This window comes from Poecilia reticulata, chromosome 18 (assembly GCF_904066995.2).
Source record: "Poecilia reticulata chromosome 18, P_reticulata-male-v2, whole genome shotgun sequence".
Taxonomy (NCBI): Eukaryota; Metazoa; Chordata; class Actinopteri; order Cyprinodontiformes; family Poeciliidae; genus Poecilia; species Poecilia reticulata.
The window spans coordinates 5332114-5359502 of NC_088847.1; the positions used below are offsets into that span (position 1 = coordinate 5332114).

The 27389-nt window shown below is 39.3% G+C and overlaps 1 protein-coding gene across 3 annotated transcripts in view; it reads left to right on the forward strand.

Moving 5' to 3' along the window:
- sorcs2 (sortilin-related VPS10 domain containing receptor 2) overlaps nucleotides 1-27389 on the forward strand; it is a 307513-nt gene that overhangs the window by 154251 nt on the left and 125873 nt on the right. For all 3 annotated transcript variants that reach the window (XM_081599375.1, XM_081599374.1, XM_008435096.3), the window contains exon 3: nucleotides 3792-3891. Coding sequence is in view for 2 of the 3 variants with exons in the window: in XM_081599374.1 (XP_081455500.1) it covers nucleotides 3792-3891 (100 nt within the window). In the remaining variant the exon portion in view is untranslated. The remainder of the gene's footprint in view (nucleotides 1-3791; nucleotides 3892-27389) is intronic.

Here is a 27389-nt window from a genome sequence, read left to right on the forward strand (position 1 = left end):
TCCATTTATAGTCTAAACAGAGGAGCCGGCAGTTTATCTTGAGGAAATAAATGAAGGTGCACAAGTTAATTAGATCGTAACATGCGCAGTGCGCTGCGGCTGCACAACCAACGCGGACGCGGCTTTGCCGCTGCAAAGAGTTAAACTTAACTCACCCAGTGGCTTTAATTAATGGAGCTGAAGTGAGCGGCGCTCAGAAGCGCGGTAGACATAACATTTGTCTGTTTCGGGGGAGTGAAACCACGCAATAATAATAATAATAATAATAATAATAATGATAATAATTAATAAATAAAAATAAATCCAGGCCGCACAGGGTAAAAAAATAAAGTTCAATGGATCGGTTTGGATCAGGCAGATCCAACTGCCCGATGAACCAGCGCAGATTTCTCTGCAGATACAACCTGGAGGAATTTGTAAATCTGTGCGATCAGACCACAGGTAATTTAGGTGGAGTTGTAATTTCATTTATTATAAGTTATTGGGGCCATAGTCAGTGGTTTTTGTCACTACGGAGAAAAAGTTAGATGCTTTTATCTGCTTTATGTGTGATGGGATCTGGATACACGATTCAACTGGATGAATATTAACTGAACCCAGGCACGTGCAGAGGGGGCAGCTGGGGGGGCTTGAGCACCTGCCCTTTTTGCTCCTTGCCCCCAAGTGCCCTTTTGGTCAAATTTTTTTTTTTTTGGTATTATTATTATTATTATTATTATTATTCATTGTATATGTCACATTTTTGTAATTTATCATTGTTTATTAAACTCTGAAAGCTGAGAGGCTTTGTTAATATTCTGTCCTAGAATGCGGTTAGATGTGCCCTGTTTTGTTGTTGAGCACCTGCCCCCTTAGTGGTCTCTGCACGGCCCTGCAAAGCAAACTGGCTCTAACTCAGAACGTGATCTCCCTTTATGAATTATGAATAACGGGGATTAATCACATTTATTAGAGTTTACTTCAATTTCACTGGTAAACGCCATTAGAACCCGTAGCAGGTGAGACTGAATGGATTCTGTTGTGATGAACCTGGAACAAAACTTTTCACATCAAATATCTTTTTGTGCTGTGAATCTGGAAAGCTCCACTCTCCAAAATAAGACAACGTAAACAATGAGCTCACAGTCCCAGAAAGCATTTCTGAAGAACAAGCTGGAGGCCAAACAAAAAGCCCCGTCTGGTAGGAATGGAGCCGTCTATAAACCAGGAGCCCACCGTTCTCCGTCTCCTCCGCCTCAAATCTCTTCCACTCAAACGGGTCAAAACAAACCTGATGCTAAGACTGTTCGTCTGGACTGATGTTTCTCAACTTCACTGGCAAAATGAATCAACACATAAAGCTAGGTGTTAATCTCATAGGACTTTAGTAAGCACTTGGCTTAAAAGAGCTCAAAACATCTTTAACTTCTGTCATCCCCTTTTAAAGCTTTGGGACTCCAAGAAACACGTTGGCAGCCATTATGTACAAAAGGTCAAATCATGGAATAGTGTGGAGCTTTTTTATAAAGGGATAATCTGCTAAAATCACTCCGGGAGCACATCAACGACTTCCTCCAGGAGGTCACAAAAGAACATTGAAGAACATCATTCTACTGAGCCAAAATCCAACGTTGTTGAAACCAGTCCTAACCAGAATCAACAGATTCCTCACATTTACAAAAAGAACATCTTGATGATGCTGCTCACTGGAAGGTGAGATATTAAACTAGCACAGATTTTCAAAGAATGATTTTCATACCAGTAGTCAAACATGGCGGTGGTAGTACGATGGTTTTGAGCTACTTTGAGCTATAAATTCCAGTTTGCACCAGAAAATTCTGACGGTGAATGTCCTTTCATCAGTTTGGGACCTTAAGTCCACTTTTGAGTGACTCAAACGAAAAACGGCAAAGGTCAAAGTATGGACTTAATTCCGATTGAAATGATGTGGCATATTTTTACTTGATATTCTATAATTCACTACCAGTTATCAAAAAAGCCTGATGGGAGTTGTTTTCACCAAGGATGGTGCAACCTGTCATTAACTTTATTGGCACAGTTACTTTTGTTCTTACACAAGGCCATCTCCCCCTTAAAAATGTAACGTTAATTAAAAAAAGACAAACTGAAGTTTGTTTTCTCATGTCATCTTTGAAATTAAAATGTGTTATTTGATCTGGAACGTGTAACTAAAAGCAGAAAGACAAGATGTCTGTTTTTCAGAGCAATTTACAGCAAGTTGAACAATTTACATCAATATCCATTTATGATCACCTCATTTTCTGGGCTGAAAAACCTCCTTAAACGTTTATTTCCCTTTTTGTTGGTTGCACGGGAGTCCGACTTCAGAACCATTTCAGCGGCTGGCCATCAATCTCACATACCCACAACACTCGACATCTGCTTCTAAAGCTGCCAGATCTGAGGACCGGTCAGTACCTTATAGCCAGCCAGGGGCCGTTTATGCGTCACTGGGGCAATCACAGTTTGACCAGGCGTTCCTGATTTGTCACCGCGATCAGCCTGCAGAACATAAACCAGTAATGTGGTGAATGGGGAGCTGATGTGGGGTTAGCCTCCAGGGCAGTTTGAGAGAACAAGTAGGTCAAGTCTTTCGCAGTCCTGCTGTAGATCAGTCAATCTGAAGGGCTTTAGTGGAGGCACAGCTGCCTGATAGAGCTTTTCAGGGGCTAATGGAACAACGAAAGGTTCCAAATCCTCATTATAAATCAACATTTGCTTCAGTCAAACTAAAAAAAAAACTATTTGGATAAACCTTGTGATGCCATTTAATTAACAAGGACATTGGAAAAGCTCAGATTCAGTCTCATTATGGACAAGAATGTCACATTAATTTAGGAATTTTTCTCCTTTAGTCTAGCTGCTCTTTTCTAAAGGCGGAATGATTATGCATCGAATTGAAGCTATTTTACGAGAATTGGCAGGTTTAGAAATGTCTTAAACCTTGAAAATGCCAACAACGAGATTCATTTGCTTTTAATAAAACATTTCTACAACAACTGGAGAGTCCTGGGAACTTCAGGGAGTTCACACAAGTTGGCACAGCCTTTTGCAACCATTACCTTAGCAAAGAACAGTTGAACAACTGTACTTTGCTACAAGTTTAGTATTCAAGCATTGCTACTTTGTGATGATCCAAATTCTTCCCTCAGATGAAACATAGTGGGTTGGGACAGTTAACCAAATCTCAAGCTTCCGGTAAAATGAAAACACCAGAGTCAATGTTTAGAGTCCCAGGAACTTCACGAGCGTTTACCTCCTACTAGAGTCCTGACAAAGAAACAAAATGCTGCTTGAAAATTCCTAACAAAACCTACCTTTCCAAAGGGAAAACTCAAATACCTGTTTGGACAAAGGAGACAATTATTCTACTATTTGGCCACAATGACATGCTTGAAGGAATAAATGAGAGGTTTTAAGCATAATATCTAATCACTGTCAAGCATGTTGGTGGTGGCATCAGGCTTTTACTCTTTATGGGTGAACTGTAAGAGATCAGTGACTTTATTGATAACTTTACCTTAAATTGGTGACTCCAAACGCAAAATGGGTCAGATCAGTTGATAAAAAAAGTAGCATCAAAATACCGTAACGGCCTTTCTAAAAACCATGACAAAAAGGTAAAACATGACCCATGCTTGGAAGCTTTGAAACAAACCAGCTGAAATGAACTCGACCAAATACGGAAAGAAACGCCATTAAAAGGCCTAAAATGTCTGTGATGGAATGTCAACTTCTCACCAAATTAACTGACCGACTCCCCGCTTCTTATTTTGTCGATTGTATTTCAGGTCCACTGATTATGGGACGACCTACACCAAACTCAACCTGATTCCAGGGACAACCATCGTGGTGACCAGTTTCTACATCTGTCCAACCAACAAGAAGAAGGTAGGAGATTTCATTTGTCTCAAAACCCAGAGTCAACTTGACATGCTGGCCGCGTTTCGATTGTTTTGCTTTGCGCGTTTTGAAGTGTCGCGTTAGAAAAGGTTGAACTACAAAATTGCTTAGTTTTGCAAAAACGTTTTTGCTCTCGTTTGAGGTGGTTTTTGGTTCTTCAGGAAAAAAAAGAGATGCAGCACAAAAAGAGAAATGGAAACAAAACTGCTTAGTAGGTTCTGACATAGCGAATCACCTGTTTCTACTGTCAGAGTTCAATGGAATTGTATTTCTTTCTCTACATCTCCAAATAGCATGTAACATCGCCGATGACAGAATTATTACCACTTTCCGATAGCGACGCATTCCTGAAATTGTGTGACCCATGCTGGCTTGCAGCCTCCACTTCCTGTTTATTACAACACAGGCGTAACGTCAACATGAAGCTACGCTTTGCACGACCTGCTTTTTTTCTGCATATTTTAAAAGTTTGCTCAAAATTTGCATGACGATTGGTGAAAACATAGCTAGTGAGAAATTTTAACTATGGTGATGGTTCCCTTCTACAAACATCGTCTGCATCTGCACACCCTTTTTAAAAGTGCTCTGTTCAGTATAAACCAGATTCAGTCTATGAAGCACAATAGTAATTCCTGGAGTTGAAGTGAGGCATGAACCTGTAGTTAATGGCTCCAAAAAACAGTGACAGTTATGGTGAATGAATGAACAGACCTGTTGCTCTATCTGGGACCTTTTACAAAAAAGATACAAGAAACTTAATTGGAGGCATTCCATTGTTATCCATTGGGGATTTTGTGTCTATTAAAAGTCCTTTTTAAAGACTGGAGTAACTCTTTTCTTCAGCTGAGGAACAAAAAAATGATTTATTTTTTCAAAGTTTGCTGAAATGCAAAGGTTAGCACTCATGCTGCTTCTGCGCGTCAGCATTCCACTTGATATTAAACTCCAAATTTTCAAATCTTTGCTCTCTCTCTTTCTCTCTTGCTGCGATGCCTTTTGGCCACACACACACACACACACACACCCACACACACACACACACACACACACACACACACACCCTATCAAAATAACACTCAGTTAGTTTATGGGCAGCTGCAGTTCCCTGGTGAATTTAAACAAGCAGACAGCAGATAAGCTGCAGCCAGAGCCAAAAGGTACAGTAGTCGACTTAAGCTGGGATGCAGCCGGACTGCCAACTGTGGCGGCCGCTCCAACAGTCGAACGTTATCGCACAAGTCCAGAGTTCCTCCAATCGATGAGGAGATTCAGAGAGATTAGATCCAGTTACTTCTCCACCCCCCCCCCCACACACACACACACTTTTTGCTCCTAGTTTCCACTCCGAGTGTCTGCGAGTAATCTCCCATTGCATCTTCTTTACGCAAACACACACACGCACGCACACACACATACACCCCGGAAGGTCGTAGACCAGACTGTGCAAGAGCATTTAATTGCATGGGAATGAAGTCATCCTAATTCCCTTCGGGGACGGACCCAGACACAGAGGGAAGAGGGTGATTGGCGGGAAGCGTGTGTGTTGTGACAGTGGGATGTCTGGGAAGAGGTGCTAGGGATCAAGCTGCTCCTTAAACACACCCCCGGGCCTGTCAGGAGGCGGGTGATGGAAGCTCAGGTCCAGCGCTGCATGCCGAATGTCGGTGTGTGTGTGAAGGGAGGACTTTGGTTAAACACAGCAGTTTGAGGGTCTGTCTCTTTAAGTCTAGAGGCAGCTTGTCAATTGCTTGGGTCACTTGCAAATCCAGCAGTTTTTCCACTATTTTTCTGCCATGAAAAGTTTTAAGTCGTCATATTTGAAAGATGACCCGACTCAGGTCGAAGATGGCCGTCCCTTAGCGGACTTTGATCAATGGGGGCTAAAGCGGGTGTGTAAGCTCTGAGCGGGGATTACACACGGTGTAAAGGGGTCTCACGGAAAAGGTGTGAGGCAGCTTCAGGTAATCGATAGGAGTCGAGGCAATTAGAACGAGGTGAGTCTTCAGACAGAGACGGTGTCTGCCTTTCATTCTCTCATTTCTTTGGGGCTTCCATTAAAGAGCCACTCAAGACTCTCTGCAGGGGAAGACCCCCGAGAAACAGTGACGCTTTTCAGCACCAATAAAACTTGGAGTGGAATACTCCAAGCTCAGTTTCTCTGGAAGCCCAAAGTGTTTGGACAAGTCAGTTTTTCTGTTGTTAAATTCTTAGCATTTACTCTAAATGAATGTTCAAGTGCATGGCAATAGCCATTCAGCTATTCTGGTGGTACTACTCTAGAACTTGGTCAGTCTTTACTGGTGATGAAGGCGGAAATGGTACCTTCCAAATTTTCTGCTCCTTTCAGGTCAGTTTTAGTTATAATTTCCTTGATGGACCTAAACTTTATCTGTGATTTCACTGTAGTTTATTTATGTAGTTTGCACCAAAACCTAAAAAAAAAAAAAAACTGGATATCTTCTATTAATATCACTGGTAGAAGCAAAGCAAGCCAGAACTCGCTGGTGGTTAGTTGTGGATCCACCATCGTCTCTGGAATGGAAGGAAAAAAAATCAACAAAGATTACACAGTGGAGTGACTGACCTTTTATTAAGACTTAAAGCTGATAAATATAAGAAATATTGTAAGAAATGGAAAATCTACTTGAATGTCTGATCATTGTAATTGCCTTTTACTTGAATGCCTTACACTTTGTTTTATTTTTTTATTTAATTTTCCTTCATCCAACTAGATGCTTTTATTAGTATATTGGTAATGGTCAGTTTGTATAATTAAAAAACTATGATACATAAAAACAAAAGAAAAAAGAAAGTAAAAAACAAAAACTATAATTTCCCGAAAGATGTCAAGAAATGTCTAATGGGGATACAAACCCAGCTAAACAGATGGTTTTTCTTAAGAGTTACTTCCTCACAGCCACATTTTTAGAATCAACTTGACAGGACAGAGAACATATTTTATGCTTTTTATAAGAACAGTATTCTGTTTAAATTGTGTTTGGGCCTGTATTTCAGAAAGGTAGCATTCATTATTATGCCTAAAAGTCTAAAAACTTGCAAAAAGAAAAAAGAAGGATTAAAGCAGGAAGCCAAGCTGAAAGTTCCCATTAAGTGGTGATGCAAGGCATGGAGCATAGGACCGTTTGTGGTTGAGTCTTTCGTCTGTTTGTGTTTTTCTGTGGAAATGTAGCTCCAAATTATTTGCACAAAATCTAGCCTAAGATGAAAAACATGAACACAACCACAAAAACATACACAATCACTCAGCACAATTGGCAAATATGGCAAAGACAACTCCAGAACAAATATAATTAAAAAATAATATAACTAGAATACCAAAGAAATCATATTCTAAATTGATCTGAATAATGGCCTTCGCAAGATGATGGTTTTTCCATCTGCTGGTCCTTGAACTAGGCCGTATGTGTCTTTTTCCAGATGGCCAATTGGCCATGAAGTGGCCGATCAGAGGAGAGGAGAAAGTCTTTCGCCTTTTGTGATTCTCTTTAAAGATATTTATTTTAAACTCTGTAATTTAGTCCACATCATTTTTTCCGGCCACTTTTACTTACTCGTGCCTTCCTGTTTTTGTCTCCGACTCGTACGTTATCAAGCCAGCTGATCAGAGCAAATTTACAGGCAGATCTTATCCTAGAATTGTAGAAAAAGGTTATCTTTTTTTTTAACCCACTCCAAATTGATTTACTTTGCAAAGGAAGTGCGATTGTCTGTATCTATCGTCCTTTGTTCAGTTTAAGAATCTTCCCGCCTCTGCACATGTCCAACCTTTCCCAGCCTTTGTTGGTGAGAAAATTATCAAAAATGTACAAGAGACACAATCCCTTGAACATATATATATATTTTTTTAGATCCTTGTGTTCATTATAAAAACGTGTTTGTACGTCTAAAGATGCTGGAGTACAGAAGCGAAACTCAAAAGCCTGAAATAAGCCCGTGGAACTGGAGATTTGGCAAGGCAACAACTGGTAGGAGGGTGAGGGCGAACTCACCACGGATGATCAAAGCAGAGCCGGGTTGGTGAACCTGCGGCGGAAAGACCAGATGCTGAGGGAAGATCAACACAAAGATCCAAGAAAGCAGCAAAAAATAAAGTGGTTACCAAAGGCTACAGCAGCTCGCCTGACATGCTGGAATAAAACCTGCTTTAATAAGCGTCCAGGGTTTGACCGGATGTGCTACAGGTGCAGATGGAGAGCAGAAGGTTCTCTGAAACAAAGGAGAGAGGTGAAGTCGGGACGACGGGTAAAGACTTCGCTGTTCAAACATCATGGTGTTATGGATCTGCGATAAGAGTTTGAAGGTATACACACACCATCGATTGTGTCCCACGGCGGTTTAGTATTTCAACCTCCGTCCTCTGGTTTATTGTCAGACTAGATAATAGACAAGCTTACGCTATCGCATCGGTTCCAGTTCATTTGAAGCACTTTCAGACGAGCATCTCGTCCCATCAGTCTGAAGGGTTCAGCTTCACACCTGGATGAGTGCGCTGATCAATTCTCTTTTATATTCATGAGGAACAGGGTACACTACTGTAGTTAACATCCAGTAAAAAAAAGAAAGATCCTTAAACTTTCACCCACAATTACAGTGCTATCAAAAGATAATTTACCATCTCTCTTCTTTTTTTTTTTGGTCACCCTTAAATGTTTGAGATCATCAAACACATTTTCTCAGTCTCACCAAGGCCCAATTACTGCCAAACCTGTAGAACCAGGAGTTAAAAACACTACATAACAGCTTTTTATTGGATATAAGATCTCAAAAAGCAACAGATCATGCTCTGAGCTACAGAACTTTAACAGATGACAAGCAAAGTGGTTGATGTACATCGTTCTCCTAAAGGGTTCCAAAGGCCCAGAAAGGGTTTAGGGACAAGCCACATTATTAGAGCCCTGATAGATGAATGGATAAAACGCGGAGCACGAGGCGAACCTTCCTATGAGCTGTCTGGATACAAAGATTACTCCAAGAACACATCGACTCATCCAGGAGATTACAGGAGACCCCCAAACCACAGCAGGCTTTTACCGCTGCCTGCTAAAGTTCACGACTCGATGAGGAAAAATGGGACTGGTCAATGTCGGATGTGAGAGGCTGAGCAAAGGAAGAACAAAACGCCCAACGTGACTTTTTGCCCCAACATGTCCTGATAATCCAAAAGACTTTATGGAAAAATTTCTATGGACTTGCAACAAAAATAAAATTTTACTTTCTGGAAGGCGTGCCCCTCGTTACATTTGACATTAAATTGTTTCAGAAAAAATGGCCAGGGAGTCATATTTTGTGTTAGTGCCAAAATCTAGCGCTACATTGCAGCATCAGGACCAGGGCAACTTTCCATTATTGATGTAACTATTAATTGTACTCTCTACCTTAAAAGAGAAGGCCTGGTCTTAAGTTGGTGACCATAATCTTACCACCATAAGCTTACGATGCAAAATAAAGGGTTTTGAATGGCCTTTTCAAACTTCAAACTGTTTTGTCTCGACCTTAAATAGGTCATTCATTCACCTCTGAGACAACAGGCACAAGTTTAAGTCTTTGTGGAGGAAGCTTGTCACAAACTCTTGTTGCTGCTAACAATTGCTACAATCTGGTATTGATTGTAATCACAGGCTGCTTTGGATTATTTTCCCCCATCGTAAAAAGAAACATTATTTGAAAACTGCATTTTCTTTGTAGTTGGTTATAATCATCATGCGGTGGACCCAAGTCTAGTCATGGTTCCGTATTTGTGGAATCATCTATTTGCATATTATCTGTGGAACACGACTCCAAATATTTGAACTATTAAGATAGGCAATTATAAATGTCTTAAGATGGAGTCTCAAGTATTTACAGGGCTTAGTCATTCAAAATACAAGAATAAAAATTTGTTTTAATATAAAAAAAATTAAAAAAAAGCCAAAACCCAAGAAATCTGTAATGGTGATATGTTTTCACAGACGTATCAATCATGCTTTCTGCGTTAATTTATTATTGCTGCACCTCATGCTTTCTTGGCTTCTCTCTCCACTTACTGCAGCAAAGCAGCTTAGGGGGGAGATCTGTGTCTGTGGTCAAATCACCTCAGACACCCAAGCTGAGGGTGCAAATTAAAACAATCCGGAGGCCTCCAGCGGATTCCGAAGCTGATTTCTTGGTCCATTAACGGCTTAGCCAAAGTTGATCCCTGTGAGGCGTTGTGCCTCCTGATGTCTGCGTACTTTTTATAGACAGCCAGAAAACCACACACACGCACACCAATCCAAGAGAACGGTGCAAGAGACTTCAGCCGGTGAGCAAATTTAAATCTAGAACCTTCCCAGGGATGTAAAAACATCCGATGGAGCCATAGAAATGGCAAACAGCCTCCAACTGTACAGATCCTCTTTTTTGCTCTCATGTAGACTAATGAAGCTATATAACCTGATTGGATCCCTTTCCTGCAGTAGATTGCCATCAGTTGAAACCAGCATTAGGGTCAATCTCTAAGAAGCAAGGACATGACCTAAAAGCATCAGAAACTTTTCCGGAGGCTTCAAAGACGAATCAGGTTCTGGCATTACATCTTTCACCTTTTGGTTTACACTACCTCCTCTTCAGGAAGTCCTAAAGTGGCGATGCAGGCCTGGATTTGCTCAACAGTAATGTTTAGTCTGCTCTATAATATTGAGCTGCTTTAATTTGACAGTGCCTAATAACTAGGGGAGCCTCTCAAGTGGCCGCTTCTGTCATTCCTGCTTGGCTCTTTAGGCTCAACACAATTAGCTTCGCTCTTGTGTGGTGTGTTAGGATGCACTGGAGTGTGCAGTGCAATGCGATACAGGGTAGGTCAGTAATGCAGTGTTCAGGTCTTTTCACCTCAGTCGCAGAAGAGCTTCTTTTGTTTGCTATAAACTTGTTTTGTGGCAAAGGAGAAACGGGTAACCACGGCAACAGAAGGACAAAATACCGTGTTTATCTAAAGATTGGACTTAATGAGTCTGGACAGTACTGGAAGAAAATAATAAATTCGGAGGAAATTCCTAGGGGACAGAACTCGATGCTAATTGGCGATTGAATGACTAATTATCGATTGAAATAACACCGGTTTCATTTAATAAAATATAATTTTGTCACTCAGGACTTTGAAATTTTATTATCAGGAAACCTAATTTGCACACTTCATTAAAGTGTGCAGAGGAATGTTTTATAAATATGTATTTATTCCCAAAATCACAATATTAAGACTTTGTTGCTCATCAAGTCATTTTGACTTATTGACAATTTGGCTCCTGTCAATAATGTAATCAGTTATTAACACCTGTTGGCACTCCCTCTGGGGTTTGAGTTAATAATTGAGCAATCAAATGAAAAGGACATTTTACTATTTAGAGGGAATTCTGGGGAAATTGAGAATAAACTTTTGGATGATCATCAATGTTTCTTTGAGAAGCAAAGTTATGGTTTTCATACATAATTTAGATTTTTTTTTTTTTATATAGAAAAAAAGAAAAACTTCCCAGACTGTTTGGGGGAAAAGCAGAAACTTTTTCATCTCAATTCTTGTGAAATTTATTTCTTCACGTGAATACTGGAGGTGCGCCACATCTTCATTGTTACTGAAAATACTTAAAAACCAAAACTGCCATACTTGGGCACAAAATGTCTCTTTTATGTGAGTATAATTGAAGTAGGAAGGAATAAAATTGCAACATGTCAACAGAAAATTTAAAAAAAGTTAGTTTCCTAAACTCCATGGCCAGCCCTGTCACATGCCTTATGATGGTATAGCAAGTTAAAATGGATTTTTCTCAGTATATCTCTAAATGAGTGTCTTTCTATTGAGGCATTCTACAATTTAAACATTTTCTCGTGCAAACAAGCAATAAAATACACATTCCAATAAGAAGCTACGTCTGTTGGTTTAGACGTAGCTACAGGAACTGATGGAATCTGACGAAAATCACCAGACTGATGCAAAAACAAATCAAATGCACTTTTAAATTGCCTTTATTCACCTGAGATGCTGAGATGAAAGCCATAAAAGTATGAAAAGAGATGGTGAGATGAGATGAGTAAGCTCAGACATAAGTAAAAAAAAAAAAAAAAGTTTCAAAAGAAGGAACAATAGGGAAAACGGTAATAGACTGAATGATACTGCAAATTCACATTACTTCAGTTGCTGGCAGTTCAAAGAGCTTCAAAGATATTCACATGTGAAGAGACGGTGTTCAGGAGACATTTCTGTGATGCTGAACAATTTCTGTAATCTCAGGCAAGACTATTCAATTCTTTCTTATGACTGATGTAGGAGCAGCTCTGCTTCTCTGTCTACAGCCTCTCCAAGGCAGTCGTACGTCTATAGACACGTGTTAATCAGTAGTGACCGAGGAACATCGTTCCTCTCGTCCTTTGTATGCAATTCTAAAAATGTAAAGGCAAAAGAAAAGTGACGACATCAACAGGTTAAAGCACGGGACACATTTTAAGTTTCATATGTCCCGTCGCCACCAATCTAACTACCAGGAAATGGACTACACCGAAAGTACATCTGGAGATCAAAAGTTCACGAGACGGAAATTGATAAAACGGTGGGGTGGAACATGGCATAAATTGTAAGACTACATCCTAGCATAAATGTTTGGCTGTTGAACTGAACACCGTTCAAGCTATTTCTATTAGCAGTTCTACAAATCTTTTACATTACATTACCAAGGCACATTAAAACAAACCTTTATCTTGGCTTTTTTCTATTCTTCATCTTTCTTTTCTCCCTCCCTGAAGGATAAGTTCTTTTTTGAGACATTGTTTTGCTTACTTAACTTCTGACCGGAGCTTTGGACGTTTGGCTGCTCTGTGCGTTGGACGGCAGCTCATGTTACTGGCGAAGCATGCGGTACCTACTGCGGCCACCAGGGGACCCCAAGAGCAATGTTCTTGTTCTTTTTATCAACTAAGCACCTCTTTCTGTGGGAGTTTGTATGTTCTCCCCGTGTAGGAGGGGGTTTTCTCTGGGTGCTCCAGTTCCCCCAAAATTTCCAAAATCGTGTACTAAAGGTAGTACTAAGTTCTAGAAATTTGAATTTGTATGAATAAGTAAAATAGGCAGTCAGAAGCGTTTATAGAACAGTTTTCAAGTACTTGCGGATGTTGGCTATGAGTACGGTGGTCCTCCTTAACCCCCTTGACTACTGGTGAGCCACTGTTCTTTACAATTCAGCTACTGTTTACACTGCAAACAGTGAAAATATTGTTTCCACACAGGCTCTGATAATTATGAAAAATTCAGAGTACTTTTTCTCGCAATTTTAAGTGCGAGCTTTACCTTTAGCCTCTTGAAACTTTAAGCTAGCTTCTACTTTCCTTGCGAAACTAACCAAGTTTGTTAAAACAAGGTCAAGCTCTTCTTGACCTTGTTTTCACTCCACTGTGAATTCTCTCAAGCAGAAGTGAGCATTTTCCCAAAATAAAACAAATGTTAAAACAACAATTTGACCTGCTAAAACAAGTGTTTCACAGTGGGAAGCTATGCTAACCTTCTGTTTCACCATTGTTTCTTTGCGGCCGTGTTTCCTGCGCCATAGATAAGTGTTCCCTCTTTTATCCGCTGCCCAAACATTGATCTGAGACCTGTGCACTGCTTGATAACTCGTCAGACGTGTGTGTGTGTGTGTGTGTGTGTGTGTGTGTGTGTGTGTGTGTGTGGTGCAGCTGCGAACAGAGGACAGTCAGGGGTGAGGTTAGCCCTTGGAAGCTAAAGCTAATACTAGCTTGAGGGTTACTCAGCTGATGGATCCACCCACGCAGCTATATTGAAGCAGTGTTGGATTTCTGAGACTAAATTCTCCATGACGCGTTTTCTCTTTTTTTACAATGTGTCACAGCAGAGAGAAAGAGAGAGCCTCGATTCATTGTATGGCGTGTTTTAAACCGAAGGCTCCAGGTTATTGTGGAGATGGATTTTCTTTACGACAGGCCAGTCTTCTTCCCAGCCAGTCCCTCCACTGTCATCAGTTTACAGTTACTGGTCCGAAACAAAAACAAAAGACAAAGACATTTCAATCTTAATTCCTGACTGGGACTCCAGCATGCAGAAGCTCAGTGCATTACACCAGGATTCCAACGCTTTGAAACGTTTCACAGTTTCGTCTCAAACATCAGTAAACGTAAATCTAAAACATGTCTGTACTTTATTGAACCACATTCAGCTGCAGGTGCCAGCCTGTCTTTACACATCAGTTTTGCCCATCTGAAGCTCGGTCAGTGAAAGTTGGCGAAAATCAATTTTTATTGAAATCTGAACACGGATTATCAAAGGGATTCGGGAGCAGAGTTTAAAAAATTCTTTCTAACACATTAATATGCTTCGACCCGTTTTAGCTTTAGCTCCAGTTTTCTGTTTCGGTTACTGAAATAATGTAAGTAGTTACAAAGAAATGAATAAGATATGAAAAAAAGACATCATAAAAAAAAAAACGGTTACTCAAACTGGCCTCAAAGCAAAGAAATTCTACCTGTAACTCCTTATTGTCTTGTTGAACTTAACTGCACCGCTGATGAAACTTTCCCAGCAACACCTTCTTCAAGCCCCCATTACCTTTGGCCATCTTGCTTTTAGCTAATGGCTAATCAAAGAAAGCTAATATTCAATAATTAGTCATCAGATCAGTATTAATCAACATTTAAGACCTCAGTCAAAAAAAACCTGTCAAAAAGGAGAAAAAACAAAACTTGTATGAATTGCACCTGGTCACAGGAACAGCACAAAAAAAGGTGCGACTTCTAGTCCAGAATATACGGTAATTTAGTTCATCATGTCTCAGTAGGTTTGTATCATACACTTCCTGTTTCCAGATAATGGATTAAAAAGTCGTCCTTGGTGTTGTTTTTATAATCTGTGCCTTCTTTAAATCCCCGACGTGTTCCTTTGATCTTGTTGATCAGAAGAGTTTAGTTATTAGGTGACGGCTTCATTCAGTATTAGAGTAAAAGGCTCTCAGTACAATGTATCCTTTGCCTTCGGCTCCATAATTATGCACTACTTTGTGTTGATCCATCACATAAATTCCCAGTGAAATACATGGGAGTTTGTGGTGCGAGGCACTTTATCTAACAGACGTTATTAGTGGAGGAAAGATAAGAGAATTTACAATATAACGGGAAATTAATAACAACTGCTGCCCTTTCTGCAAAAAGAGCTTAACATTCTAGGTTAATCCTGCTCTGCTGTTATCTCAGGAAGCTTCCAGCCCCTCGTTCCATGATGTCTAATTTTACATACAGTGTTGTTGCTGCTGCTGGAGCTCCATCAATCTTACCGCCCCGGTCTATTCAGATGACAGCGTAGTGTTAGCCGCGATCATCTTTAACCTGGCGTCGATCACGCCCATTGACCCCGCCGCTCCACGTTCAGACGGAAACCCTGTCGCTTCGCCCTCTGTTGCCGCGGCGCTGGGCCCCGCGGGGAGGAGGGATCAGCGCCGCCGTTCTCACACTGAGCCTAAATGGATTGACTTGACCTCGATCCGCCGATTGCGATCAATAGGCAGAGGGACGGATTTACTGTGTCACACTGCTATCTGCCGGCCCACCCGGCTCTGAGTTATTTCTCCGGGCAACTTCTGCAGACTCGTAACCTTTGGTGAGTGTGTGAGTGCACCTGTACTCTGAGTTTCAGACAGGTGTGTGTGTGCGTGTGTGTGTGTTTTCTCGACTCCAGGGTTTAATGGGGCTCGGTTAATATTTCAACGCAGTCGGAGGAGGCTGAAGAAAATAAGAGGGTGGATGCAGAAAACAGAGGTGGAATGAAAATATATTTTTTCTTTCATCCTGTTGATTATGCACTGCAAAAACAGAAAATGTTACCAAGTATTTTTGCTCTGGTTTCCACTTGAAATATGATAGTACACTTGAATTGAGACAAAACTAGTGTGCAAATGACTTTTTAGCAAGAATTGGGAGCTTGTTTTAAATCATAACATGGAGAAAATGTCTTGCTATAAGTAAAATAATCATTCATATTAGGGAATTTTTTACTTAAATCAGACTCATTTCTTACGAAAAAGGGACTTGTTTTGTTTGACTTGTCTTATTTCTAGTGAACTAAGATGTTTTCACTAGAAACTAGACCTAAAATATTTGGTAATATTTTCTGTTTTTGCAGTGTGACAGGCTTTCTTCTTCATAAATCACCCGCATAAGCAATCACGTCCGCAAAAGTAAAACATTTTTTTTTGTCTTTCAGTTTTGATTTGGCATTTAAAGTGGATTAGAAATAGAAGGCTGCCTTTAAGTACCACACAAAGCCTCGTCCTAATTAAAGCAAATTGCATTTAGTTCCATTTATTCTTGACATCTCCTATTGTGTCCGTGGTTACGGAGTCGTTGCTAGGTGAAATTCCATCAGCTGAAAAGAGATTTGTACCACAGAGGCCGTTTATTGATCTATCTCGCGGTGCCAGTGCAACATGGCTGTTTTAGTAATTGGACTCATTTTAGTGATTTACACAAATTACTTTTTATTTTTTAAATCCAACTAGAATTTATTCGTTTTCCTATAATTTAATTTTTTTTGTTTATGACTCATTCTTTGGGATTGTGACTTAGTTTTAGTTTTTTCTTTAACTCTCGCAGCTCAATAAGTTCTTCTCTCCATAGTCGAGTCTCTTCCTGCATCCCGACTTGGTATTTTTGAAATTTGACTCCTAAATAGAAATAAGAAAAATAGCCAAATATTCCCTTTTTTTTTTTTTTTTTTTTTTTTTTTTTTACTGTTAGTTAATGTGCAAAGGATTACTCTTGCTCCATGTCTGATTAAAAAAAATCTGAATGTGGTTTTATTTGTGTCATGGGAACTTGTAAGTAACTTGTAGGATTTATAAAGTTTTAAGATCAGGTATCTTAAAACTCCAGTATTCTGAAAAGACCTTAAAAGAACCAGGAAGTGGATCATACAAAATGCTCTACCACAGTTTTTTTACATTAAAAAAATGAGCAAAAGTTAATGTCAAATGTCTTTAAAAATAGTTAGTAAATTTAGAGATTGCTTTTTATTCAGCAGTCCATAAACAGACACAGCAACAACAAATAAAAATAAAAATTAAGACATTATTGCTAGTTTTGATTTTAATACATAGATAATAAATATCCACTAAGTAATCTTTTATTTATCACCCTGAACATTTTAGTTTTTTTCCACTAGGAGTAGTTATATTGTAGCTATATTTATCTTTGCCATTCTTACCGGAAAAATGCAGCAACAGGTGGAGGAGGGGCGGTGATACTTTGTTTTATCCGGCCTGAAAATGTAGCAGAGCTTTGCGTGTTAACAATCCAGTAATCATGGATGTTTCTGTGGAACGTGACTCCAAATTATTCACAGAAAATCAACTTATCTATGGAATTTGAAAGGAAATGTATTTCGGGAAGCTGAAATCTTTGGACACAATGATACTTGACACACTATTGGCTGGCGTTTGTAAAGCAGCCAATCCAGGAGCGGAATTCATGTTCTTTAGCACTGATTTGCTGTAAACTCTAAGAGCAGAAATAAGGAAGTCTGTAGATATTAGCTTCTGAGGTTGTGCTAATTTTTTTTCCCACTGAGTGTATTAATACATATTAAGATATTTTCAATGTCGGAACAATAAAAATTCATAGTTTTAAACATTTTTAGCCCTTCGTGGATAATTGTGGTCCCCAAACCCTGAATATGTTGGGGGTCCACTCTACTTCACCTTGACAAATTTCATTCAAAAAGCTTTAAAGCTACAATATAATAATATTGATTCATTTTGCAATGCTAACTTTTTCAAACAGGTTGCTGCCGGTAACAGATCCTTCCCTTTTCTTCAATAATATCTCCGTTATTCCTTCCCATATTCTTGTTATCTTTTCTATTATTATTATCTTTCATTCCATTTTTTTACCATATCTCGGCCTCGTTTAATCTTCCTCAGCCATTTCATCTTCCCACCTTTAGAAATTCTGTCTGTTCTGCGCTAACATCATAAATATTAACCCTCCTCTTTTTTTTCTGTTCCTCTCCTTCCATTCTCCATCCTATAGCTTTGCTCACCTCCTTATCCCTCTTTCCTCCCATTCCTTGACGAGAAGACAAAACCTGAGCCCGACGCTGGGAGTCGATTGACATTGACTGTAAGCGATGAGCTCATATTTGCGAGAGCGAAGAACGAGAGCGAATGCGTACGACGGAAGTGATTTATGCTGGGGAAGTTGTTCTTGAACCTGCCGGTGCCTTCCGCTGATCCCTGTGCGAATGCGCGGCGGTTTTACTGCGGAGGCGTCGACGGGGCGATGCAGTGATAAATAACAGATGAATAAAAGAGCAGAAGGAAGACAGAGTGGCGTGATTGGGTAATGATGCATGGCGCCGCTGTAAATCCGTGCGCGACTGAAGGCGAGAATTACGGCGAGCGGCTCGGCTCCGACGCGGCCTCGTGCCGGACGCGCCGATAAACCCGTACGCTTCAGAGGAAATCCAAGAGTTGAGTTAATGTGGAGGAAAGAAGCTGCTGCTTATGTTAATGCCTCTCCCCTGCCATGTAAATAGTACAAAAAATATATATCTTTAAATGGGGCGTTTGCCACACTTCTCACAGCAATTTACCGAATAATCTAAATGAAATGTTTGCTGTGCGGTTCAGATGAATATGTGAATTCAAGCGCATCGGAAGTGGGCTACAGCGCAGGGCATTCTGGGTAAATAGAACTAAAACAAACGACTGAGTTTAGTGCTAGCAGGATAAATGGTTTGTGTTTTCTTACTAAAGCAAATGAGAAATCCTAACCACGAAAATCCAACACCACTCCATTTCTGTTTACATTTTGCAACGAGAAACGTTGCACTCATGTCTTTGGAGGTTTTTGTGTCGTTTCCTTTAGTGGTTCTTGGTGCAGCGCCCCCACAGGCGAGGAGGGGAACAGGTTTTTGTAAATGGTTTGGCTCTGTTGACACAGTGCAGAGTGAAAGCAAAGCACAGCAGTAGAAAATGTAACAAATGTTGCAGCTTTGATCCCCAACCGAACCGGACTATCAGGTGTGAGTACAATGTATCAGAAAACAGAACATAAGATGACATGTTATGGAAACCTGGAGGATTGGTGATTTATTTCCTGGTTAATGTTGGTCTGAATGTTAACTGTTTATCCTACAAATTCAGTAAAGAGGTATCCTGTAGTGTGACGAGTTTTAAGATGAACTCCTCACATAAAATTGCATTTTGATCCTAATGCAAGCAATCCATAATCTGAGACTTTTACACATCCTGCAAATAAGTTTGGGAGCTTTCACTTACTTCGTTTAGTTCATTTGCGTTTAAATGTATTGGATTTGTCGTATAAATTGTAACAAAATCAATACGTTGAATATGCTGCAGAGCCTTGAGGTGCAGCACACTGCAACACAAGTACACAGGCTACTCTCATCAGGTCCCATTTAAATCATGCTGGGTTCTGCAGTATCTGTTCACTTTCACGTTTAATGCCAGAAGCCACAATAATATTTTTCATTTTACATCTGTCTCAATTTCAGGTGACTCCATTTCCCATGAAGCAGATGATAAAGTTCATAACTTACAGCAAATATTAAACAGTGTCTGGGCAAAGAAGAAACTCAATTGTTGTCAGTCTATATGTAAGAAATGGCCGATGTATTATTATTTTGAGGAAATACATAGAGAGGAAAAAAATTTGGTTTAAATATTTTCCATTCACATATTGCCATATTAAAGCACAATCAAGTCACTGTTTACCCTCAGTTATAAAATTCTGTACACATCAAATACAACTTAAAATAAAATTGACACCTTGAAATTGGGCCTCTGTCTCTTTAAGACAGAGGCCCAATTAGGCACCATTAGTAAGGCTAATGGTGTCTGCGCTTTCAGACACCATTAGCCTTACTGGCTACGTACAGCATTAGCATTAAAATACAACTTCACAGTATGTAAAATATATCGCTGCACTTCCAACAGTCCTTTGAAGTATGTATATTGCGCAAACTCATTACATTGATGATATACTTGCAACACATTTATGGATGTGTTTTTTTGTGACTTGAACTGGACTTTAGTGGAAACAGTGAAATTTATTTGTAGGCAAATCCAATATTTGTTTTAGTTGATGATGCTAAAATTTGACTCTAAATTGAAGAGTAATTTCACTATCTCAATAAATCTAATATTTGGACTAGTCAAAATGAAACGGTGTCATTATGAACTGTTCTGACATTTAAAAAAAAAAATGGTTTGAGTTTATAAAACGTCAATCAGATTTGCTAAAACATTCAACAAAGAGAATCATCCACTGCTTTTCAGAATCAGGACTATCATTGATTTAGCCAAGACTAAACATTGTAAAATATAATTTCATTCCTGGAGTCAACTTTTTAAAAATAGAATATATACATATAAAACCAGGGCTTAAAAGAACAACAAAAAACAGTCGATACAAAAAAAAGTTTGTTTCTGAAAAGTGCATTTAAAGTCTCCTCTCAGCTCATCTTTTATGAATCCAATATTGTGTGTAATGGATTAGTTTGGCGTAGAAGAGGCGGCTCGCCCAAGGCGGCGTTCATGGACGCACCACAGGGTAAAAAACAAACTAAAGGGAATCTCACACAGCCCTGTATAAAATATGAAACATAAACTCAAAGAAAGCCCATTGCTATCAATCCCATTCTCTTTCTCCACTTACTTTTTAATATGTCACTGAGTCCACAGCCTGTGTTCTGCATGCCAACTAGTCTCGGGTGTGGAGGGGATGGTTTTTTCCTCGCAATGTTTTCCTGAGATCTAAATCTAACCAGCTGAACTACGTGAATAATTTCTCCGTCTAATTATCCAAATACTTACTTTTGAAGTCAAATTGGAGGAATGTACATTGTTCCAGTGTTGTGTCTGCAGTGAACCCACAATAAAATGCAGAGGTTGTTGTTTGCTATCTGTGAGTGGCTGTCTGATTTCCATTTATTTAGCATAAGTATGTCTTAGACTGCAAGGGCGCGGAGCAAGGGCAGGATGAAAGTTTCTGAAATAGAAAATTACAGCAACAAGAAGGATAATTGCTGTATTAAAGGCTTAGAAACATATTCATAAATCAGCATTACCTTCTTTAGACTTTTTCTGTCTAACTTTATTAGACTGCCCTCACAAAAAAGATCAAAAGTCCCCTACTTTCAGCCTCCCAAAAAGCTTGAAGGGAATCCTGTTTATGTTCAAGTAGCAATCTTTGTGAGCATATGGAGGAAATATGAAAACAGGAGATCAGGTATGAACTAAGCTGGGAAAAAATGGGTTTAAAAGAAAAGTGTGCCAACCCAATCCAATAATGAAATTGTTTGAAATATGAAAATATAATTTCTTTGGTTGTTGATCTTCTTGCAGTCTTAGCGCGATGCTCAGGAGAAACGATGCAAATGTCACGATCGGACAGCAGGGAAACTGGGAGCTTAACCCGTCAGACTGTCAGTTCCCGAAACCACACAGAAAAAAAAATATTTTAAAAGTGCAGTTTGGGGTCAGCACACAATGGAAGCTTGCAGAGCCCACGACATAAAAATTAGCGGTTTATGCTCAGTCAAGAACCCTGTATTTATTGACTAAGTTATTTTTTAAAGAATCATGGCTGCAAAAAGTGAGTTCCTCCAGAATTTTATGATTGCCTTTAATTTTTTGCTACACCACAAAATTACTGATTTTTGTGGTGCTTTTTTGGTAATTTGGTGATATTTTGTCTTTATTAAACTTCTTCCAAAATCTGCATTTAGAAGAAAAAAGATTAGAAAATAAAATAAAAAGTAAGCATGCAAATTGGACACATTTCTATTCTTTAACAAACATAAATAGCTCAATTTTTGTTACTGATACGTCAGTGTAGAAGAAGTATTCACCTGAACACAATGTTGTTGACAATTTCTGCGGAAAACATCATCAGCCTGCAAAATTGTGAATTTCACAGAATTTCGAACAACTGGAGGGACTGAGCAGTGCCAAAATGCTTTAAGTTACAAGCCTTTCTAACCTTAAAATGCCTTAAATAAAATTTTTTTAAATGCAAGGTGGCCTTAAATACGTTATAACAAGTCTTAAATTTTGTCGTCAGGATCATTTAACCTCATATTCTATGTAGTTTTTGATATTTTTTTCTCCACATTGGACTTTTCCGTCAGCCCAAAGTTTGAGTCACCCCCAGTTGACTCAAGCACTAACTAGCTGCTAATACAGTTAGCTAGCAAGCTGTTTTCAGGTCCTTCATAGGTAAGTGCAAATTTTTTGCCAATTTATAATCCTTTGTACATTTCTATTATGCTACAGATCTGAAAAGTAATTCATAATGGTGTTTAAAATGTCTCAAAACGTCTTAAATTTGAGTTGGTGACTCCTGCTGAAACCCTGGGATCGACCTGGGATCAACCTGGGATCAACCTGGGATCAACCTGGGATCAACCTGGGACTAACCTGGGACTAACCTGGGACTAACCTGGGACTAACCTGGGACTAACCTGCTTCCTGGTTCTCATTCAACAAAGTTAGAGCATCATTCCAAAAGCCAAAACACACAGAGAAAACTTTGTAGCTGAAAATGCATTTTCCAGATCCAATAACTAATAATATACTAGCGATGAACAGTAATGCTCCCAATAAAAGTCCAATCAGAGTGATTTGAATTTGTTATTTTAGGAAACTGTGCCCTAAATAATCTCATTATGAGTACACATCTCTCAGACACTTTAATATTTAAAGTACTGGTAGAGGGCCCAGTAAGGTAATTCACCAGCAACAAAAGGCTCAGAAGCGCTACGAGGTTTTAACTTTCACAATAATTTTTTTTTCCACCTCTGATTTATCTTTTCTTCTCTGCCTCATAAACAGTTTATTTCAGCAGCGCACGGTGCTGAGTAGCCAATGTCCACAATGTAAATAATCCATGAGATTTTATTTTTGCCCCGAGGTTAAAAGCAAACTGCAGCTTCCAGTATTTCATCTAAAGTTTTCATAGATATTCCGCAGACAAAGTAATCACCCCATATGTTCTTACGAGTCGAGGTTTTCTCCGGTGCCGATATTTTCCCCGGGAGGAAAGATTCATCGTCGGCTTTTACACAAACTATTTTTGCAGTAGGTTGATTATTATTATTATTATTATTATTATATTTTTTTTAATCAGATTCCAGAGCTGGAGAAAGAAGAAAAAGGTTTGAAATACCTAAAAAAATAAATAAATAAATAAAAAAATTGACAGTTGATGTAATTCTGGTTTTGGTCCGAAACATTCTCTCATATACATTCCCCCCAATCTGTTTATTATCTCTTTCTATTTCGCTCATATCTGCGCTCACACAACCTGTCCATCTCTTTCTGTTCCCTCTCCCCTGCATCATTTCTCCATCTTACAGCTACTCTTTCTCAATTTTTCACTTATCTTCCTGCAATTACACGGCGAGAGAGAGAGGGGCAAGGAGGAGAAACTCGTGGGGGGAAAGAGGAGAAAAGCAAAGAGAGACGGTGAAGGGCAGAGCGAGGTGATGAAAGTCGAGGTCTCAAACTGGAAAATTGATCTTTTTCTTTGGGACTCCTCTTCTTTTGACAGCAAGCGGTACAGAATATAAATTGATACATTTGCTACCCGAACCTTGCCATGACACTGCGGGGGACTCGGAATCCGAGATCTCACTGGGATGGCTGCAGGGAAGGCCGGGGAGATCTAATAAAATTGACGTGAAACATGTTGAATTACAAATTTCATGAGTCCAATGTCCATACATTTATACATTTACACCAGCTGCGTTTTCATTGACTAGAATTTGACATTTCAAAAATATATTTGCTTAATGGAAACGCATCGATTTCTGAAAAGAGTTATGGCGCTGAAGATTAGTTTGTTTTTTTTTTGTTTTGTTTTTTTGGCCGAATCGAAATTGGTTTGATTTGCAAAACTGCAATGAAAATACTTTGGTTTGCGTGATCAACCAACCAGCTGCTGCCTCTGGGCAAAACAACGAAGAAGATGACAGGAAATGTTGGGAGGATGATGGCACGGCATTTTTTAAAAATTACTTACTATGCAAACAAATGTATTCACGTGAGATTTTAATTGCTTTTCTCATTTAAAGGATTTAAATATTTGTAAATGCAGCTTCTGGCAGATTTTTCATGGTCGTGTATAACCAGAGTCTCACCCAGAGTATCACAAGCCTGGCGGGCCACCAGGCTTTACCCCCCCTCCCACCTCGCTAAGCAGAGTTTATTTTAAATAAACGGATTAAACTAGGTTAAAAGTTGACACATTGAACTAGGCATAATGAAGTTCTCACCCATTGTGCCGTTCCTGAACCTGCCCATTGGTCTCAGACATTATTATTTCCAAATGTTGATGCTTGCTCATCCACTGCCAAATTTTTGTAAGTGTTGACATTTTTCAACATGGCAGGCCGCTGTTTGACTGACCCAGCGTAACTAACACCAGACTTAGCAGGTTTTCTGGAGGAAACCCTCTCACAGTAATGGTATCCCAGGGTTTAGATTTGCTAGCCTCCTTAAATCTAACAAATCAGATGTACAGAAAAGACAGACAATGATGTCATCCCAGGGAAATGTAGCACAAGAATTCATCTTGAAAAAGAGATTTTATGCTGCTTTATATAACTTTTATCTAGTAAGATTGAAGAATTGCAAAGATACTGAATTGGTTTGGCAGCTACAGTGTTTTTCTACACTTGGTGTACGTTAGAAAACCCTGTTTTAGAGATCTTTTTAAAGTTGTATTTCGCACATATTCTTACTTTTAGGTAGGGTAAACTTGTCTCAGAGGCTGCATTTGTGTCTGTTTTGACTAGATTAAAGTACATAAGAAAAACACCGGACATAAAAAACAAAACAAAACGCAACGTTAAATCCCCTTCTATCTGCCCCAGCTGATTTTATTACATTAATCATTCAATGTTAAACAAAAATGTTGAAGTGATGGCAGAGAGCTCAAGTCAGTCCGTCAGTCTGTTGCCAAGTAAGCCATCAAGCTGTTCTCAGATGTTCTTGTGATGGAACGGTGCCTCGCAAATGTCAAAGCAGATCTGATTTTTACTTGAACGTAACATTTAAATGTTCCGGTTTGGCATTGGGGTGAGGAGACGGGGAACACGGCAGCTCGATCTGCGCGGCTCAAAGGCGAAGTTGGAAACAATTTCTTCGTTCCTCTTTATCCGTCTCGATCCGTGTGGAGAGAAGGGAAAAATAAAAGGATTTTTTTTTCCCCGTGTGTTGCTTTTTCTCCACAAAGATAACTTCTAAAAATAAGGAAGACGTTTTCACTAACATCTATAATTCATGTGCCCTCAGCTTTATTTTGCATCTGTGTTGTCCCAGCTAAAGTCACCTTATGGAGTTGAAAATGCTGGAAGAAAGGCCAAACTACATCGTGCTTTCATCACTCTTTCAGAACAGAGTTAGCATTAACATGTGACTTATTCAAAAAGAATTTTAATGCATCCATAAACGTATCTTGTTGTGTCATGGCACCTTTTTTTTTTTTAACACTTTTGTCTTTGGATTAAGTGCAGTGACGACACATTTGGTTACATCAGGCAAAATTCATAAAACCTTTACGTTTTCACAATGGTTAGTTAGCCAGTCAAATAATGGCTGGACAATAAATATACAGAGCTCTTTAGTTTGTTGAATAGAACCAATTTGATTGATAATAGCTGTGTTTCCATTGACTGTATGATTGCACAATTGAACATTTTGAAAATAAATTTCATCACACGAGTCACTTGATCAACAAGCGGATGTTGCTTCTTTGCAGGACGTAGTTGGAAGGTGATGTTTTTTAATTAATAAACTTATTCGCTCATGTTTAATTGTGTGTTTTATTTAACACCACAATTGCGAAATTGTATTTATTTCAACATTAGCTGACTATCGATAAAGTTTTGAGGACGTTTGTAATGGGAGTACAGCTGGTGACACTGTAGCTGAGGCTCAGAAAACTGGAAAAAAAAGTAAAATAAAAACAACTATAATCTGTTTTTCATCATTAGTGTAAAACTTAAGCTGAAATAATTTATTGAAATGTTATTTTCAATGCTTGTTTTTCTGATTGACTGCCAGTCAAATTCATGAAGCTAGCATAGCATGGTCAACTAAAATCAGAAAGTATGAGGCAGATCTTATGCAAAAAGAAAAACAATGAATGTCATAATTATTGAATAGAGAATAAAAGTGTAAAAAAAAAAATCATTCGAAAAGTCCATGTGTCTTTTCATATATAGAAGCATTGTCTGTTGTTTTTGCTAAGACGACCCCCGACCAGAAGCTAATGCTGCTTAGGGAACCGTAGCATGGTACAGTTAGGAAATCCCTGCACCTTTAATATTTCACTGCACCACGTTTACATTTTACTCATACTCTAGAACATGTGACCATAAGGTATAGATCAACGTTTTACACTTGTATTGTGTAAAATAGTGCAGTTACCAGATCTAAATCTTCCTCATTTACCTCTGGATGGTAACCTTGACAATAATCAACTATCAGATCAATGAAGGACTCGTGGATCACATGATGCAACAGCAACTCCTACATCAGTGTTGAATGTGGCTGAGAAAGCAGTGGAACTTCCTGCGCTCAGACAACGTAGTTTGGAGACGTTGCATCAGTCCGACGTGTCTCCCTGAAAGCCCTGCAGCAGACATCTTAAGCAGCTTCATGACAAACCCGGCAACGTTTGGTGACGTCTTGACAAAATCCGCAACATTTGGCCCAACTCCACTTTGAAAAGGTGCAGCAGCTGCAGCAGGAGGGGGAGGAGGCTCAGTAATAGAAGATCAGAACAACACTGTGGTTCTTGAAATGATTAAAAAAAAAAGTCCTTTTTGCATTGTTTATTACATTTCAATGCGTTTTACCCAACGGGGAGGGACTACAAAGAGTTATCAAGGCTGAATCTTCCACATCTTTTCCTATTTCTCTTTCTTTTTACCTTTTTTGTTAAATTTTGTTAAATTTTTTTAGCTTTTTATTCGCTCAGATGCTATTTTCGCTCCTTCCACTGGAAGTGATTTTTGTCCTTCAGACCTTTATTCCTGTTCTGTGTATCTGTGTGTGTGTGTGTGTGTGTGTGTGTGCGTGGGTGTGTGTGTGTGTGTGTGTGTGGGGGGGGGGGACTCTCCACATGCCCCTTGTTAGTGCGTGATTATCTGTTTTCCATGTGGAGAAATCTGTGCCTATTATTTCATCACAAACTATGTAAGAGTGTGTGTGTGGGAGTGTGCGTGTGTGTGTGTGGATTAATCTGTTCGCCAAGGCCGTACTGTAAGACTCGATTTTAATTGGAGCCAGACATCCAAACACACATAAAAATGACACAAAGGGGGCAGCGGTGGGAGTTTTAATGCAATGCATTCTGTCTGTGTGTCCACATGTTTTATTGTAAACATTTAGCAATAGTTTGTGCACTTTGCTACCTGTAGACTGACCTGA